This window comes from Heptranchias perlo, chromosome 15 (genome assembly GCF_035084215.1).
Source record: "Heptranchias perlo isolate sHepPer1 chromosome 15, sHepPer1.hap1, whole genome shotgun sequence".
Classification (NCBI taxonomy): domain Eukaryota; kingdom Metazoa; phylum Chordata; class Chondrichthyes; order Hexanchiformes; family Hexanchidae; genus Heptranchias; species Heptranchias perlo.
Genome location: NC_090339.1, coordinates 25264245 through 25278595, shown reverse-complemented (window position 1 = coordinate 25278595; position 14351 = coordinate 25264245). Strand labels below are relative to the sequence as shown.

Below are 14351 nucleotides of genomic sequence, written 5' to 3'. Positions count from 1 at the left end.
TCTGTGCTGACTTTCATTTATTAGCCCATACTTTTCCAAGCGCCAATTTATTTTGTCCCGGATCGTTGTCTCTAAAAGTTTCCCACCACCGTCAGGCTGACTGGCCTGCAATTGCCGGGTTTATCCCTCTCCCCTTTTTTGAACAGGAGTGAATCCTCCAGTCCTCTGACAGCACTCCCATAACCAAGAAGGATTGGAAGATTGTGGCCAGAGCCTCCACATTTTCCACCCTTACTTCCCTCAATAACTTAGCATGCATCCATCCAGACTGAGTGACTTTCCTACTGAGTACTGCCAATCTTTTAAGGAGGGGTGAAGTCATGGAGGGATTTAAAATGTAAGGAGGAGAATTTTAAAATCTGAGGTATTGGAGTTCTGGAACCCAAATAGGTTATTGAGGACAGGGATAATGGGCGAGCAGGACTTGGTACAGGATAGGATACTGGCAGCAGAGTTTTGGAAGAACTGAAGTTTATGGAGGACGGGAGTTACATAAATACAAATTATTTTTGACAACCATGTCAAAACAGCCTGTCGACTTTCACCTTCTAGGCTTACGAAAAGCAGTCACGTATGAGGTTTTAGAGAATTATCTGCACCCTTGGAACCTTACCCCAGTATAAATCATCACCTCCAGGAGAGGAAGGAAATCTTTCTAGATTGTATGTTGAAACATATGTACAGCTTGGCTGATAATTATGAAACACAAAATGGTGATTTAATTTTCACTTTATTCAAATATCATAAATTAAGACACTCTGATTCATTCCTTTGGATTAATATGGGAAGATGCAAATACCAGTTCTATAATGACTGAAGTATCTTTATCTCATTATGTCTGAGGAGTTGTTTTTTGGGAAGCCATATCAAATCAAAAAACAGGAACAAGACACTGATAAAAATAGATCCTTACCTCTTTGAAGATAAAAAGATCCTCCCAAACCCAGATCCCAGCAATGAGAAGAAATCATTTTTTAAAAATGCAGATACAGTTCTTATGTTCATATTTATGTTCAAAGACTGGATAAAAATCATTATGAGCTAATCCTAATTTGTTAGCTCATGGACTAAACAACTTTTGTTCCATTTGGATTCACAAAAATCCTCAAATTAAAAATGCAATTTATAAGATATTTTAGGAATTAACAGATTGTTTTCAGAGGAAGCCATTTTTGGGGGACAGGGAGGGGGCCAGGATTGCTGATGTAGATTAATGTTGAATGGTTAAGACCTGTTCAGATAGAACCAACTCCTGTTCAGATAGAACCAACTAGGGTCTGTTTGTTCATACCAGAACCAAAGGTTTATCAGTGAATTTCTGTAACAGGTGGAAAAATTCAGACCGTGGGAGTGACATTGGCTCAGACAGTTGTTTATGCTGATTCCATTATTCCTCTCCTCCTCCTCCTCCTCCTCCTCCCCCCCCCCAACAATCCAACAAAGATTTTCTATCTTACCATGGGCAGATTTTACAATGAATCTTTTTGAATGTTGAATGAGTTTCGCTGCTTTCAAAATTCATACATACTTTCTTATAACATCGGTCAAACTCAACTGAAAAATTCAGTCACAGAAATGTTCAGAACCACAGGGTTCATGCTGTTCCTGGAACAATAACACATTCTACAGTACTCAAAAGGTTTACAATAAGTGTGTACAGCAGCCACACATTATGTTTGTGCTGAATTTGCAGCTGCTAGAATTCAAAGTATGCAGAATCGACATGGCTTAATGACTTAATTCTTACCATGCATTAATACGCTTACTACACGCAAGCACAATGTGGAGCAAGCCCACCACTCATTATAAGAAAGGAATAAGCCAAGTGGATAAATAAGTAAAAAAGGCTAAAAAGAAAATGTGACAATAAAAAGAAATTATCCCCCACCTTCCAGAACAAAGCAGTGCATGCACTATGTATAAAGAAGCATTGCCTGATTGGTACACTGCTTCACTGTGATACAATGTACGCATAAGAAAGACCAATGATTTCTCTTGGAATTAACAGAACTGAAAAACAAACTATGTGTAAAGATTGCACAAGACAGTTACGAGTCATTCCTTGCAACAGGAGCCTTCCTTTCTTACTTGGATCTCAAATCAGTCCAGAAAGCTGCACTCATCAAAGAGTTCTCTCAAGGAATGCCTGCTTTTCATTGTGTTCTGTTGAATCCTTTTCCCCAAATTCACATTTTCTAACAGTGATCTTTTGAGCAGCAAATCATCGCCCTGCCATTACATCTAATAGTTTTCTTAGGTCTAACATAGTCTGTTGGTGTAGAACAAGGGGACTAATAATACTCTTCCTCATAGGTATCTGTATTCAGGCAGTAGAGTATGGCTGCTCCAAGCATGAAGATGGTGCCACCCCAGGCAATGCCATAGCCCCAGTTGAACTCGTGGTACGTCCTCAATGTGTTGGCATCAATGAATTTGATAGGGTACAGAATTAGGGCACAAACCTGCAAAACAACTAAAAGAAACACAGTGATCAACACAAGACTGACAGTGCAGGGTAAGGGAACATTGGCATATTGCTGCACAATCAGTACAGCAGTGGCTATATCTGCATGCTAGTCATTATGAGGTTGTGAGATGGTTCAGGATTGATAGGTATTAGGGGCTGTGGCATAGTGCGGGTTTGAGAGAGGTATTGTCTACAGCGGCCTGTCGATCAGCACAGGACTGAGTGTGGGATAGAGGCCTCTACAGTAACATGTCTGTGAGTGCAGAGCTATGGCATAGTTGGGGGTGGCGGGGGGGGTGGAGAAATTGTTCATAGTAAACCAAGTCAGGATGGGGCAGGGGTCATTCTTTACAGTAATTTGCCACACTGGGGGCTGTGCCATAGTGTATGGGTGGTGATGGGGGTGATTCCCTACAAGTATAGGTATTTCTTGACTGCTAACATTTACTACTGAGATGGTTTTAAGACTAGGCTTTACAATTTTGCAGCACACACAGTGCTTAATACTGATCTCATATCATAATGTGGATTCTAGCCAATATCCATCAAGTGGTTCATACTGAATATGGCTGTGTACAGCAACATTCAGAAACATCATTTCCTGCTTTTTAAAAAAAAACATAATTCTCAAAGACTTTCCAATTTCCTTCCAACTAGGGAGATTTGCTACATTTAGATTACTATTTATGAGCTGACCTCCTCCAGCTTGGAGGTTGCGAACGTCTGGTTGGAAATCATCTGGGTCGCAGATGTCTCCAGAGCTAGAGCTAGTGCCAGTGTTAAACCAATAGAAAATATCTGCTTGTGAACCAGTCCAAATGTCACTCAAGATGCTCCGCTGGTGGCTTAGTTGTAAAATACACTGCCCAAATATGGTACTCAGGCATACAGAGCAAGAAAATCCCAGCACCCATTGATAACGGGGAGGGGAGAGGAGAAGGAGACAGAAAAACATCAATCAGCCAGGGTTCCTCTTCTTGATCACTATCCAGTGACCTTTGCCGGAAAGTAAGTACAGGATCAGGCATGGTGTGAAGCTCCACCACCTTCAAATAATTTAGGTTCACAAACGAAGAATGACTTCTCTAGCAAAGTGCCAAAGGGCCGCTGATCTCCATGAAACTATGACCCAGAAATTAGTTACAGCCTTTAGTTAGGTGGGAGAAAACTGAACTTTTATTTTAAAAATTCCATCTGTGATTTTCTAGCATTAATAGAATTCCTATTCCCATTATAATGAAGCAGTCCATGCCCGCATGCAGCAAAACCTGGACAACATTCAGGCTTGGGCTGATAAGTGGCAAGTAACATTCGCACCAGACAAGTGCCAAACAATGACCATCTCCAACAAGAAAGAATCTAACCACCTCTCCTTGACATTCAAAAGCATTACCATCACTGAATCCCCCACCACCAACACCCTGGTGGTCACCATTGACTAGAAACTTAACTGGACTAGCCACATAAATACTGTGGCTACAAGAGCAGGTCAGAGGCTGGGTATTCTGTGGCGAGTGACTCACCTCCTGACTCGCCAAAGCCTTTCCACCATCTACAAGGCACAAGTCAGGAACGTGATGGAATACTCTCCACTTGCCAGGATGAATGCAGCTCCAACAACGCTCAAGAAGCTTGACACTATCCAGGACAAAGCAGTCCGCTTGATTGGTACCCCATCCACCACCCTAAACATTCACTCCCTTCACCACCGGCGCACTGTGGCTGCAGTGTGCACCGTCCACAGGATGCACTGCAGCAACTCACCAAGGCTCTTCGACAGCACCTCCCAAACCTGCGACCCCTACCACCTAGAAGGACAAGAGCAGCAGGCACATGGGAACAACAAAATCCTGGAACTCCCTTCCTAACAGCACTGTGGGAGAACCTTCACCACACGGACTGCAGCGGTTCACGAAAATGGCTCACCACCACCTTCTCAAGGGCAATTAGGGATGAGCAATAAAAGCTGGCCTTGCTAGTGACGCCAATATCCCATGAACGAATAAAAAGAAAGTATGGATGGCAACTGAAATACAATTTCTTCTCCCCAGTCCATGCCAAAACCACATAGGGGATTGCACACACCCACTCACCTGAAATGAACAGCATAACAGCAATAGTCCTGTAGCAACGTTTGTGAGCGCCCTTGCACAGAGAGATCACAGCAAAGAGGAATGCAATTAGAGTGATCGATCCTCCGGCAAGAAGCAACACTAGTGTAGCGATCTGCCAGTCTGTAGGAGATGGAAGAAATAACCATTAAAATAAGGCATACAGCAGCTGCAAACTTAAGTTTCTTCTTTAAAAGCAGAAGTCAGCAATGGGGATCACTGGACCAAATAGGGAAGATTTTTGCTTCAACGCTCCCAACGCACCAAAGTGGAATATCTCCCCTAATTTTATCTTACCCATAGAACAAACTGAGCACTAGAGCCATTTTTCAAACTGATCCAGCTCAGATGTGGATGACTCCATCAGGGTAATTAGCTTGAAGGAGTTACTGAGTTTAGTGCACAAGGTCAGAACCTGTAAAAGGGGAAGTTATTCACAGGCACAGACCCACAGCCTCACTGTCTACGTGGTGCTCTGACCTGTTGCATTGCTGAATCCATACCACCTATTCACCAAGAAGGAGGTTATGTTATCTTAAACCCCACAAGATTACAGGTGCCACACCTGCTCTGACATGGATGTAAAAGGCACTGGGACTGGAAAACCAGTGCCAATGTTCTTCCAGCCTTTCTGATCCCATTTGTCTGACTGGAGATTACATTGTGGCCTCAGTTTCCCTAGGTGGGGTGGGTGGAAAGAAGGAAAGAAGGAAATAATTCCTGCTCTAAATCATTATCCAGTGACCTCTGCTGGAAGAGTGGGTGAGCGATCAATGGAAATAGGATCAGGCTCTGTTGTGACATCTCCACAGTTAAATAGCTGACTCGACACACTGTCTAGGTTCGCACCTAAAAAGTACAGATATATAAGGTTCTATAGGACTGCCAGTAATCAAAAGGACCATATCCTAGTATGCATCACCACTGCTTTCAAAAGATAAATTGAAGGGATTTTTAAAAATAAAAAAGTACAGAACCTGAACTTCATGAAGAGGTTGGAGTTCAAGTCCCTATTGCGAATGCAACCATCCAATATTAGGTTTATTTTTAGCTGTGATAGTGGGGAGGGGGAAGAGGAGAAAGTAGCAACAGAAAAGATGGATCATTCCATTCTGCTAAAAAACCTCCTGTTGTACACCCCTAGATTCATCTCCCTTTAGTGAACACATGTGACAATAAGCTTCTTTCCTGGCTGACATCCAGTCCACGAGTGACAAATGACATCATCCAGCAATTAACCACCACTAATACACTAGAAATCACACAAGCAGGAGAACTATTTCAGGATTATCAGAGCTGGCCACATTGAGTCATACTGTTAAGAAAGCAGCCAGTAAACACATGCTCCAATTCAGACCCAGCCTTGGAGTAATCCCCTCCCCATAATTTTCCTCCCCTCCTTTCCAGGGAGTGCTATCTCATGCTGGGATATAAAACTAGTAGCTCATCCTTGTGGCCATCCTTCATGTACGTGTCAATGATGAGTGTTGGCAGGCTATTCCAAAATGGGAGGGGTCATCACAGCTGAGCCATAGGCACACTTCCCAGTAGGGGTAACTAGATATCAAGCAGAAGTAGGAAGCCTGGATGATTTTTCCCCTCCCTAGCCTAAGGCGCTGAGGCAGATTGTAGCACTCCAACTGCTGCCTTGGATGAAATCAACAAAATTTACTAAGTCTGGGAATCAAAACTGAGATCTTTGGTCTGCATAGTGTAATGCTGTATCGTAGAGTTCCTGGTGGAGGGATGGGGAAGGGAATCTAGCCTTGGGCTTCCATCTTATTCCTTCATCCCCGCGCCACCAAGAGATTCTTTAGGTTACAGGTTTCCCATTATGGACCAGTTTACAGATTTATCACTTTTTAAGTCAGAACTATAGCGAAGATCTCTCAATGTTCTTCTGCAGGGTCTATGCTATGACTGAATGTATCAATCGTAAATTAAGTTCTGGAAGATCAGGAATCTGTACAACAAATGCACTCCAATATTGGTGCATTATGCAATCATACCACCTTACATTAACAGGCTTTAAAATGTAATTCTAAGTTTGATATTGAGCACGGATCTTGAAGTCAACCATGAAAATATTATTTGCCAGTGGGCAGAGCTTGTTCTTTTCTCAGACGGATATTATTACTCATTTTAAAATCGGTCTTCCATAAAACATTTAGTTTAAAAAAAATTGTACAACTTGAGCATAACCCAGTTCCACTAATACCACAAAGTGGTGGGACATTGGTTCATTCCTGTGATCCTTGGCACACTATACTACCGACCACTGGGTTGGGGGGGGGGGGGGGCGGGGAGAAAAAAAATCAATGGTAGAGGTGCCCAGGCATTCGTTCATACCTGTGCTCAGAGGCAGTTTTAGCCAAAAGTCTGGGCTAGAATGGTGATGGTGGCATGGCATAGAAAGAAAATTCCTTTAGACAAAGGGGAGAAACTTCAACCTCAAATCACAGTAATTTGGGTCAAAGGTTGCCATAATTTTGGAAGCAGAAAGAATTAAGTCTTCTCCTATCCTCATCAATGTTCGAGCAGAAATCGTCGAGCAGAAATTGATAGCCAAGTTCCGCACCCATGAGGACGGCCTCAACCGGGATCTTGGGTTCATGTCACGCTACATGTAACCCCACAGAAGGCAAAAAAAAGTTATCTGTTTTTAATACAACTGGACATTCATTCTCTCTCTCTCTCTGCCTTTCGGGTCTCTTTCTCTCTCTGGCTTTGTAATCTGACCCTTGTGTATTCAGTATACTGGGATGTACTGTTTTCCGTGGCTAACTTGTCTGAACACCAACGACACCTTTGATTGGTGTGATTGTGTCCCAGCCTAATATAAGATATGCGATTTGAAAACCTTTCACTCACTCACCTGACGAAGGAGATAATCTCCGAAAGCTTGTGATTTTCAAATAAAACTATTGGACTATAACCTGGTGTTGTAAGATTCCTTACATTTGTCCACCCCAGTCCATCACCGGCATCTCCACATCATCAATGGGGACTGCCCATCCCCCTTCAGCACTTCACACATCATCAACTAGAAATCTGTCTCACAACTTGTTCTGGGAATCTGATCACTTATTCCAATGAACACTAACTTATGCTGCCTTGCTATCCTTAGAGATGCACTACCTTATAATTAAAATGCACAATTAATTCAAAATCATGAAAGAAAATGGATTAGCATTTTACAGGAGTGCAACTGTAGAATTTTTTTCCAGCACATGTCCTGAACTACCTTTCACATTTGTCTGTGCTGTTCTCAGTGTGACCTAAAAAAAATGTAGGAATAGAAGCATCATAAAATGCCATCCATAGAAAATGCCAGGGCTCAAATACAAAGTTGGTGATGGATTGCAAGAAAATTCATTTACAGAATTGTGAACACAAAGTTTCATCATGGTTGTGGAGATGAGAATTAGAACTTATTTAACACATACAGCCCAGAGATGCGGCAATATGCCTGTGGTTTCCACAGCAGCTGCTACTTTGGGGTGTGGGAAATTTGCAGCTGTTCTTACTTGAAGGGCAGGGACCATGGAAACGACTTGCCTATTAGCATACTCTACTACTACTACTACTACTAAACAAACACTTCATAATTCAACCAAAGTGGAGGCAAGGCCACTGCTGGAGAGAGGTCTATTGTGTACAAATTTCTTCTTTCCTTCACCCATGTTACGATCTGTGCTGGGTTAACTGATAGGGTGTCAGTAAGGATGCTACAGTTGGCCATGGCATCCATGGAAGGAGAAAATTCAGCCAAACTTCTGATGACTATCCAATGACCCCTACTTGACTATGCATACATGTGGATGTCAGATGAAGACAGGATCAGATTTGGCTGTTGGCTGAATAACTTACTGACACGCACTGTCCACATTCACACAAAGAATGATGTTAGCACAGATCAGGGATCAAACCTGGAACCTTTATGATTTGTATACCTTAGTTCCTCACTGGTCACCAAATAAGTCATCAAAAGAACTTTTTTGAATGCTATATCCAAGCCCACCGTCACTGCACAGTGATGATCTATTCCATATGTTAATAATTCTAATGTCCCACTTCCAATAGAAGCAGTTCTTTTTTATGTGCCAGTTCTATTAAAAACATAGGAACAAGAGTAGGCCATTCAGCCCTTTGAGCCTGTTCTGCCATTCAATTAGATCATGTATGATCTGTACCTCAACTCCATTTACCCAACTTCTGTCCCATATCCATCGATACCCTTACCTAACAAAAATCTATCGATCTCAGTCTTGAAAATTTCAAGATCCGGCATCCATAGCCTTTTGGGGGAGTGGGTTCCAGATTTCCACTACCCTTTGTATGAAAACACGTTACCTGATTTCACTCCTATGTGGCCTAGCTCTAATTTTAAGATTATGCTTTCTTGTTCTGGATTCCCCCACTAAAGGAAATAGTTTCTCTGTATCTACCCTATCGAATCCCTTTGTCATTAAATACCTCGATTAGATCACTCCTCAATCTTCTAAACTCCAGGGAATACAAGACAAGTTTATGCAACTTTGATGTCGACTTAATCATATTTATATTGTGAGGTGGAATACTGCACAAGTGAGCATTTCATTCTGGCCATGATCCTTCCCCAATGTCAGGCACTTCATTTCAGATGCACGTAGCAAAACTACCTCTCCCAATCGGATGCTGCTGCTTTGATGCCACTTGTGCCATTTACACTGCCTCCCAAGCATGCTTGCCATCAGAAGAAACTATAAAGGAGGGACAAGTATGAAAGTTTACTCCTTATGTCACATCTTTGCACAAAAGTAAGGGACACGCACTCCACTAATTGCCTTCAGGATTTAAAAAAATTGTATCTGGTAATGTCCGCTTTCACCCCTTAGCATTTGCATTATATTATTCTGACATGGAGTTTTCCCCACCCCAAACAGTCTTGCCTTTAAACCAATTCAAGACAGCTCTCCCCATTACCCAGAGGGATAATACAGTAAATGGCTGAGCCATACAGACCAGGAAGGTCCCAAATTTGATCTCAGATCTGTGCTAAATTAATAGATCTCAGCCAGGAAAGTGGCAAGGAAGCGACAATTGATATCAGTGCCCCTGGATTAGGGAAGGAGGGGAATTAAAAAACACACCAGGGTTCAGAGTCCTTACTGCTTTACAATGACCCCCACTAGAAGTGTGAACATTGGGTAAGGACAGGATTGTGTTTGGCTGCAATGCTCCCAAGGTCCTGCCAATATTTGCTGTCAAAGCACATGCATAAATAATGAAGGTTGGATAAAGTACCAGGCAACAACTGGCATTGATTAAACCATGTCTCACCAAGGAGAGAACAGCTTAAGGAAAAGCAGTAAGAAAAAAATCCCAGGCAGTTATATATTGGTTGCTAAGTAAATGTAAAACAAACGCCAGTGTTATCACTAGGATTTCAGTAACAGTGGATGGTGGGTGGGTGGGTGAATTTTTTGCATGCAGTTTACTTGAACTGTGAAAAACATCCAACAACAATTAAACTTAGGCTGTGTCTGCAGCATTTTGAAACACCAGGGTGACGCACTGGCAGTCATCAGCGTATCACTTATGGTGGATATGGAAAAAGCAATTTAATAAAGATGAATTTTCAGAGTATCATACAATAAGCATGTCACACAATATTAAAGCATACTGGTTTGAGTGTAGTGTATTGCTACTAATATGCCAAATATGCCTAGTGACAGAACTGGATGAGCACTAAAGTCACACCAAGGCAGAGCAGTTTTGAGAATCATTACCTCATACCATAAAAACTTAGATGAAAATTAATATGAATTAGTTACCAGCTGCTGTGAATTCATGCTGTCTTAGAGATGCATATTTTGAATTAAAATTTGTTATCTAAGTTTTCCCCCTTCTCTTTTAAGGGGATTATTGGATCCAGAATTTATCACGTCAGCCAAGATTTTTTTTTCAAAATATATGTTTTTAATTCAGCTTCAGTATAAAGTGCTAGTCAGTAAAACACAATTAAGGTGCAGAGTTTTTTTAAGTTTCCCACTCAACTGTGAAAACTTTTCTCCCTTAAAGGACATTTTTTTTGTTTCTGTTTCCTTCCCTACCGACTTGGTTTACCCGTTCCCATCATCTTTTCGACACACTGTCTCTCTTCCCCCTCCCCCTTCTTTTTGCTGCATGAGTTCTACCTAACAAAGAGAAAACTTCATCCTTGGTCAATCAACTATCCCCCACCTCACCTTCTGTTTACTCCTCAAACAAAACCAAAGTTTTAAAAATATTATTACACATCAGCTGGCCCAAAACAATGAGAATAACGCACTGGCGCGATGCAATTCCTGCAACAAAAATGTTGTCCCTGAAAGTTTATTTAACAAAAACAAGGGGGAGGAATAACAACACAAACCCATTTCTCTAAAAGAAACTCGCCTCAATTGTAAATCAAGTACAAGTAAAAAGGGACTGGTTAGACTTATTAGGAAAAAAAAACAAATCCTACTACGATCATTTTGATATGCTAATCCTTACCTGTGTGGAGAACGGACTCACAGTACCAACCAGCCGCGGTTTGTTTGCAGTAGTCCCAAAGAGAGAGCGAGGAGCGCTGGGCAGTGACCCAGGCTGGACTCAGCAAAGATACCACGTCCAAACTCAGAGCCACAAAGACACAGATCAGAGCGATCAACTTAAAGGGGCGAACTACCCGCACTTCATCCACAGCCATAGTCTACTTCAAGTATTCCTCCCGGCAGAAAAAGATAAACACTGACTGGACAGATTCTCCTACACCAGCCTAGCGAACCGCAGGAAGCTGTCCTTCTGTAACTGATTAGTTGTGCCTCTGGGTCTTAATGCCTTCAGAGTCTACTATGTGTTACGTTGAAAACTCAATACATTGAAGTGAATCCTCAGGCGGTTCTTTGGACTGCCTGTAATTTATCACCGTCAACAAGGGTCTTTGGAAGGACGATTAACGAGGCACGCAGTTTTTTTTTCTAAATTAGGCTTGTTGATATGGCTTGCCATTACTCGTGGATAATTTCTTTTCCTGTAACTAACTGTATCATTGTTTGTTTACCATTCAAGGTCTTCCTGTTTGTCATGCAAACGTTCTATCTGTGTCTTCTCACTGTATGCCTCATACAATTTCTCATTGCTAAACGTAAATACAGTACAATATAGTACTTTTAACATTAAGAACATCCTCAGACACTTCACATATAGGCATGAAGCAAACAGTTGCTGTACTAAGAAGGGAGAGATTCCTCCCTTGTGCCATTGGGGATCTGGGGTGGAGAGTGTTGCACAGAGCAGTCGCGACCAACAGGCGTTTACGCCATTTCACGGACTCCCAGGCCGCCTGCAATTTCTGCAGCCTGGATGAGTCCGTGTTTCATTTGTTCACTGGGTGTGGGAGGCTGCAGCCCCTGTTTGACTATTTAAGGGGGCTGCTCCTCAAGTTCTGGCTGCACTTCAGTCCCACGCTCCTGATCTTTGGCCGCCCGGTGTGGGGGGGGCGTGGCATGTCGGTGGACGTCCTCGTGGGCCTGTCCAAGGTGGCTATCCACAGGTCCAGGTTAGACGCAGCCCATGGGGGCGGTCGCTCCGACTGTCTGCCTCTCTTCCGCAGCATTCTCCGTGCTCGGGTGGCCCTGGAGAGGGAGCACGCGTGGTCTGCCATTACGCTTGAGGCTTTCCGCGACCAGTGGGCACCATAGGGACTGGAGTGCATCCTGGATCAATATAATAAAATTATTATTTGACATTTATTTTGGTTGTATTGAGTTGCTGCACATAAAACAAACCCTAACCCCCCTTCTTATAAAACGGGGGCCTAAAACTTACAAAAAAAGGGAAAAAAACTAGCACTTTAAAAAAAAATTTAAAAAGGAAAGGAATGAAGAAACTCTAAACAAAAGAAAGAAAAAAAAGAGAAAGAAAGAAAAAATAGAAAAAGGGAGAGATTAGGAGAGGTGACTAAAAGTTTGGTCGAACAAATAGGTTTTGAGAAGATTTCTAAAGTGGGGAGAGGTGGGCAGATTTAGGAAGGGAATTCTGCAGAGTAGGATCCAGGTTCTTCCATTAATGACAGGGCAAGGTGGGAGTCAGAGAAATAGGAATGGAGATGATTGCAGAGATAGGGTGGGCCAAGGTCATGGAGGACTTAAACAACAAGAATTACGATGTAAAATTTGTAAGATTTGTAAGATTTTTTTCTCAGTAACAACAACAACAACAACTACAACTTACATTTATATAGTGCTGTCAACACGGAATGACACCCCAAGGCACTTCTAGCAGATTCTGCATAGTTGTTTCTGAAAATTATATGAAGAAAAGCTAGACGACAAATTTCAAAAGGTCCATTCAGGTAAAGTTTATATTCAGTGTCCTAATTAAAACAGAGATAATATAACATATTAAAGCTGGCAATCATCTATAGGATATATAACATTTATAATTTACATATATACATACATATATATATTTACTTTCAATAAATCTGATTTGTAATATGTAGCCTAAGTCTCACGGTCTGAGAGTGCTTACTCTTGTGCTATCTGAAGGCTAAGAGAACACAAGAGGGCCCATGTCAATTGTCATAAGTGAATTACAGTAACAAAGGAATTCTGTTGGGCCTCTGGGTAATATTACCCTACTATTGTGCATATAAAGTTACACATGGGTTTTAAGGCTTACTGACAGGAGTGCCATTTATTGATGAGCACAGGAGAAATATTCAGCAAGGCCTGAAAATTGTAACAACAGTTTCATTTTGCAGCAGAATATACATTGTGCATTACATGGCATAATACTCCTGTTCTTATAAAATAGCGTATCATCCAACTGACCTTGAGCATGCCACACAAAATCTTCTATCAAATTACACATTAAACTTAGGCAAGTAGAGGACTTCAATGTAGTCCAGCCTGACATTTGTCAACCCCAGTCCATCACCGGCATCTCCACATCATGGATCAAATTACACATTCCAGGCAAAGTGTTGGGTGAGCGTTGTCCTTCCGCTTCCTGGCAGTGCCACTACACTTTTTCTTAATTATACCGGGGCAGTGTCACCAAATGCAGCCATATTTTAAAAACGGTATATCAGCATGTGCAGAGGTCACACTCCAAATACCACACTTTGTTACAAATGCAAAACAATCTTAAATTTTTTCTCACCGAGATATCTTCATTGCTTTCCTCCCTCAGCCTCTGCACCGAGCGACTTCTCATCTTCGGTCATTTCAATCTCCATCTCAACTCATCATGCTTTCTGTCCTCTAAGTTCACTGCCCTCCTAGACTCCCTTAACCTCTCCCTCCATATAAACTCCCCTACCCATATTCATGGCCACCCCCTCGACCTTGCCATCTCACATGGCCTCTCTACTTCCATCATGTCAATCACGGATAAGGCCGTCTCTAATCACTTCCTTGTATCCCTCTCCATCCACCTCCCCCTTCCCCCTCCCAACTCCAATTCCTTCTGTGCCCGCCCCTAGAAAAAACTCTCCACCAAGTCACATACAACGGCACTTTTAAATTCCCAATTGTCTAGCCTTCAGCCTCCATTCACGACGACATTTCTGCAGCTACCAATCTGCTCAATCACACCCTCACCTCCATCATTGATGTCCTTGTCCCCATTAAAACCTTTATTCTTTCTAATCCCTGGTCGTTCCCCCTGGTATGGCCCTCATCTGTGCTCCCTTAAGGCCAAGGGATGCAGACTTGAATGTTTATGGCAGACAACTGGTTTAACCATTTATCGCCAGATCT

General features: G+C 42.2%; 1 protein-coding gene across 1 annotated transcript; it reads right to left on the bottom strand.

Moving 5' to 3' along the window:
* Positions 1-711: 711 nt before the first annotated feature.
* Positions 712-11482, bottom strand: LOC137332906 (transmembrane protein 47-like). The gene is made up of 3 exons (XM_067996919.1): positions 11098-11482; positions 4561-4701; positions 712-2473 (listed from the first exon to the last, which is right to left on the bottom strand). Exons 1-3 carry the CDS (start codon positions 11291-11293, stop codon positions 2292-2294), a joined length of 519 nt encoding a protein of 172 aa, XP_067853020.1. The 5' UTR covers positions 11294-11482; the 3' UTR covers positions 712-2291.
* Between the last annotated feature and the right edge of the window lie 2869 nt (positions 11483-14351).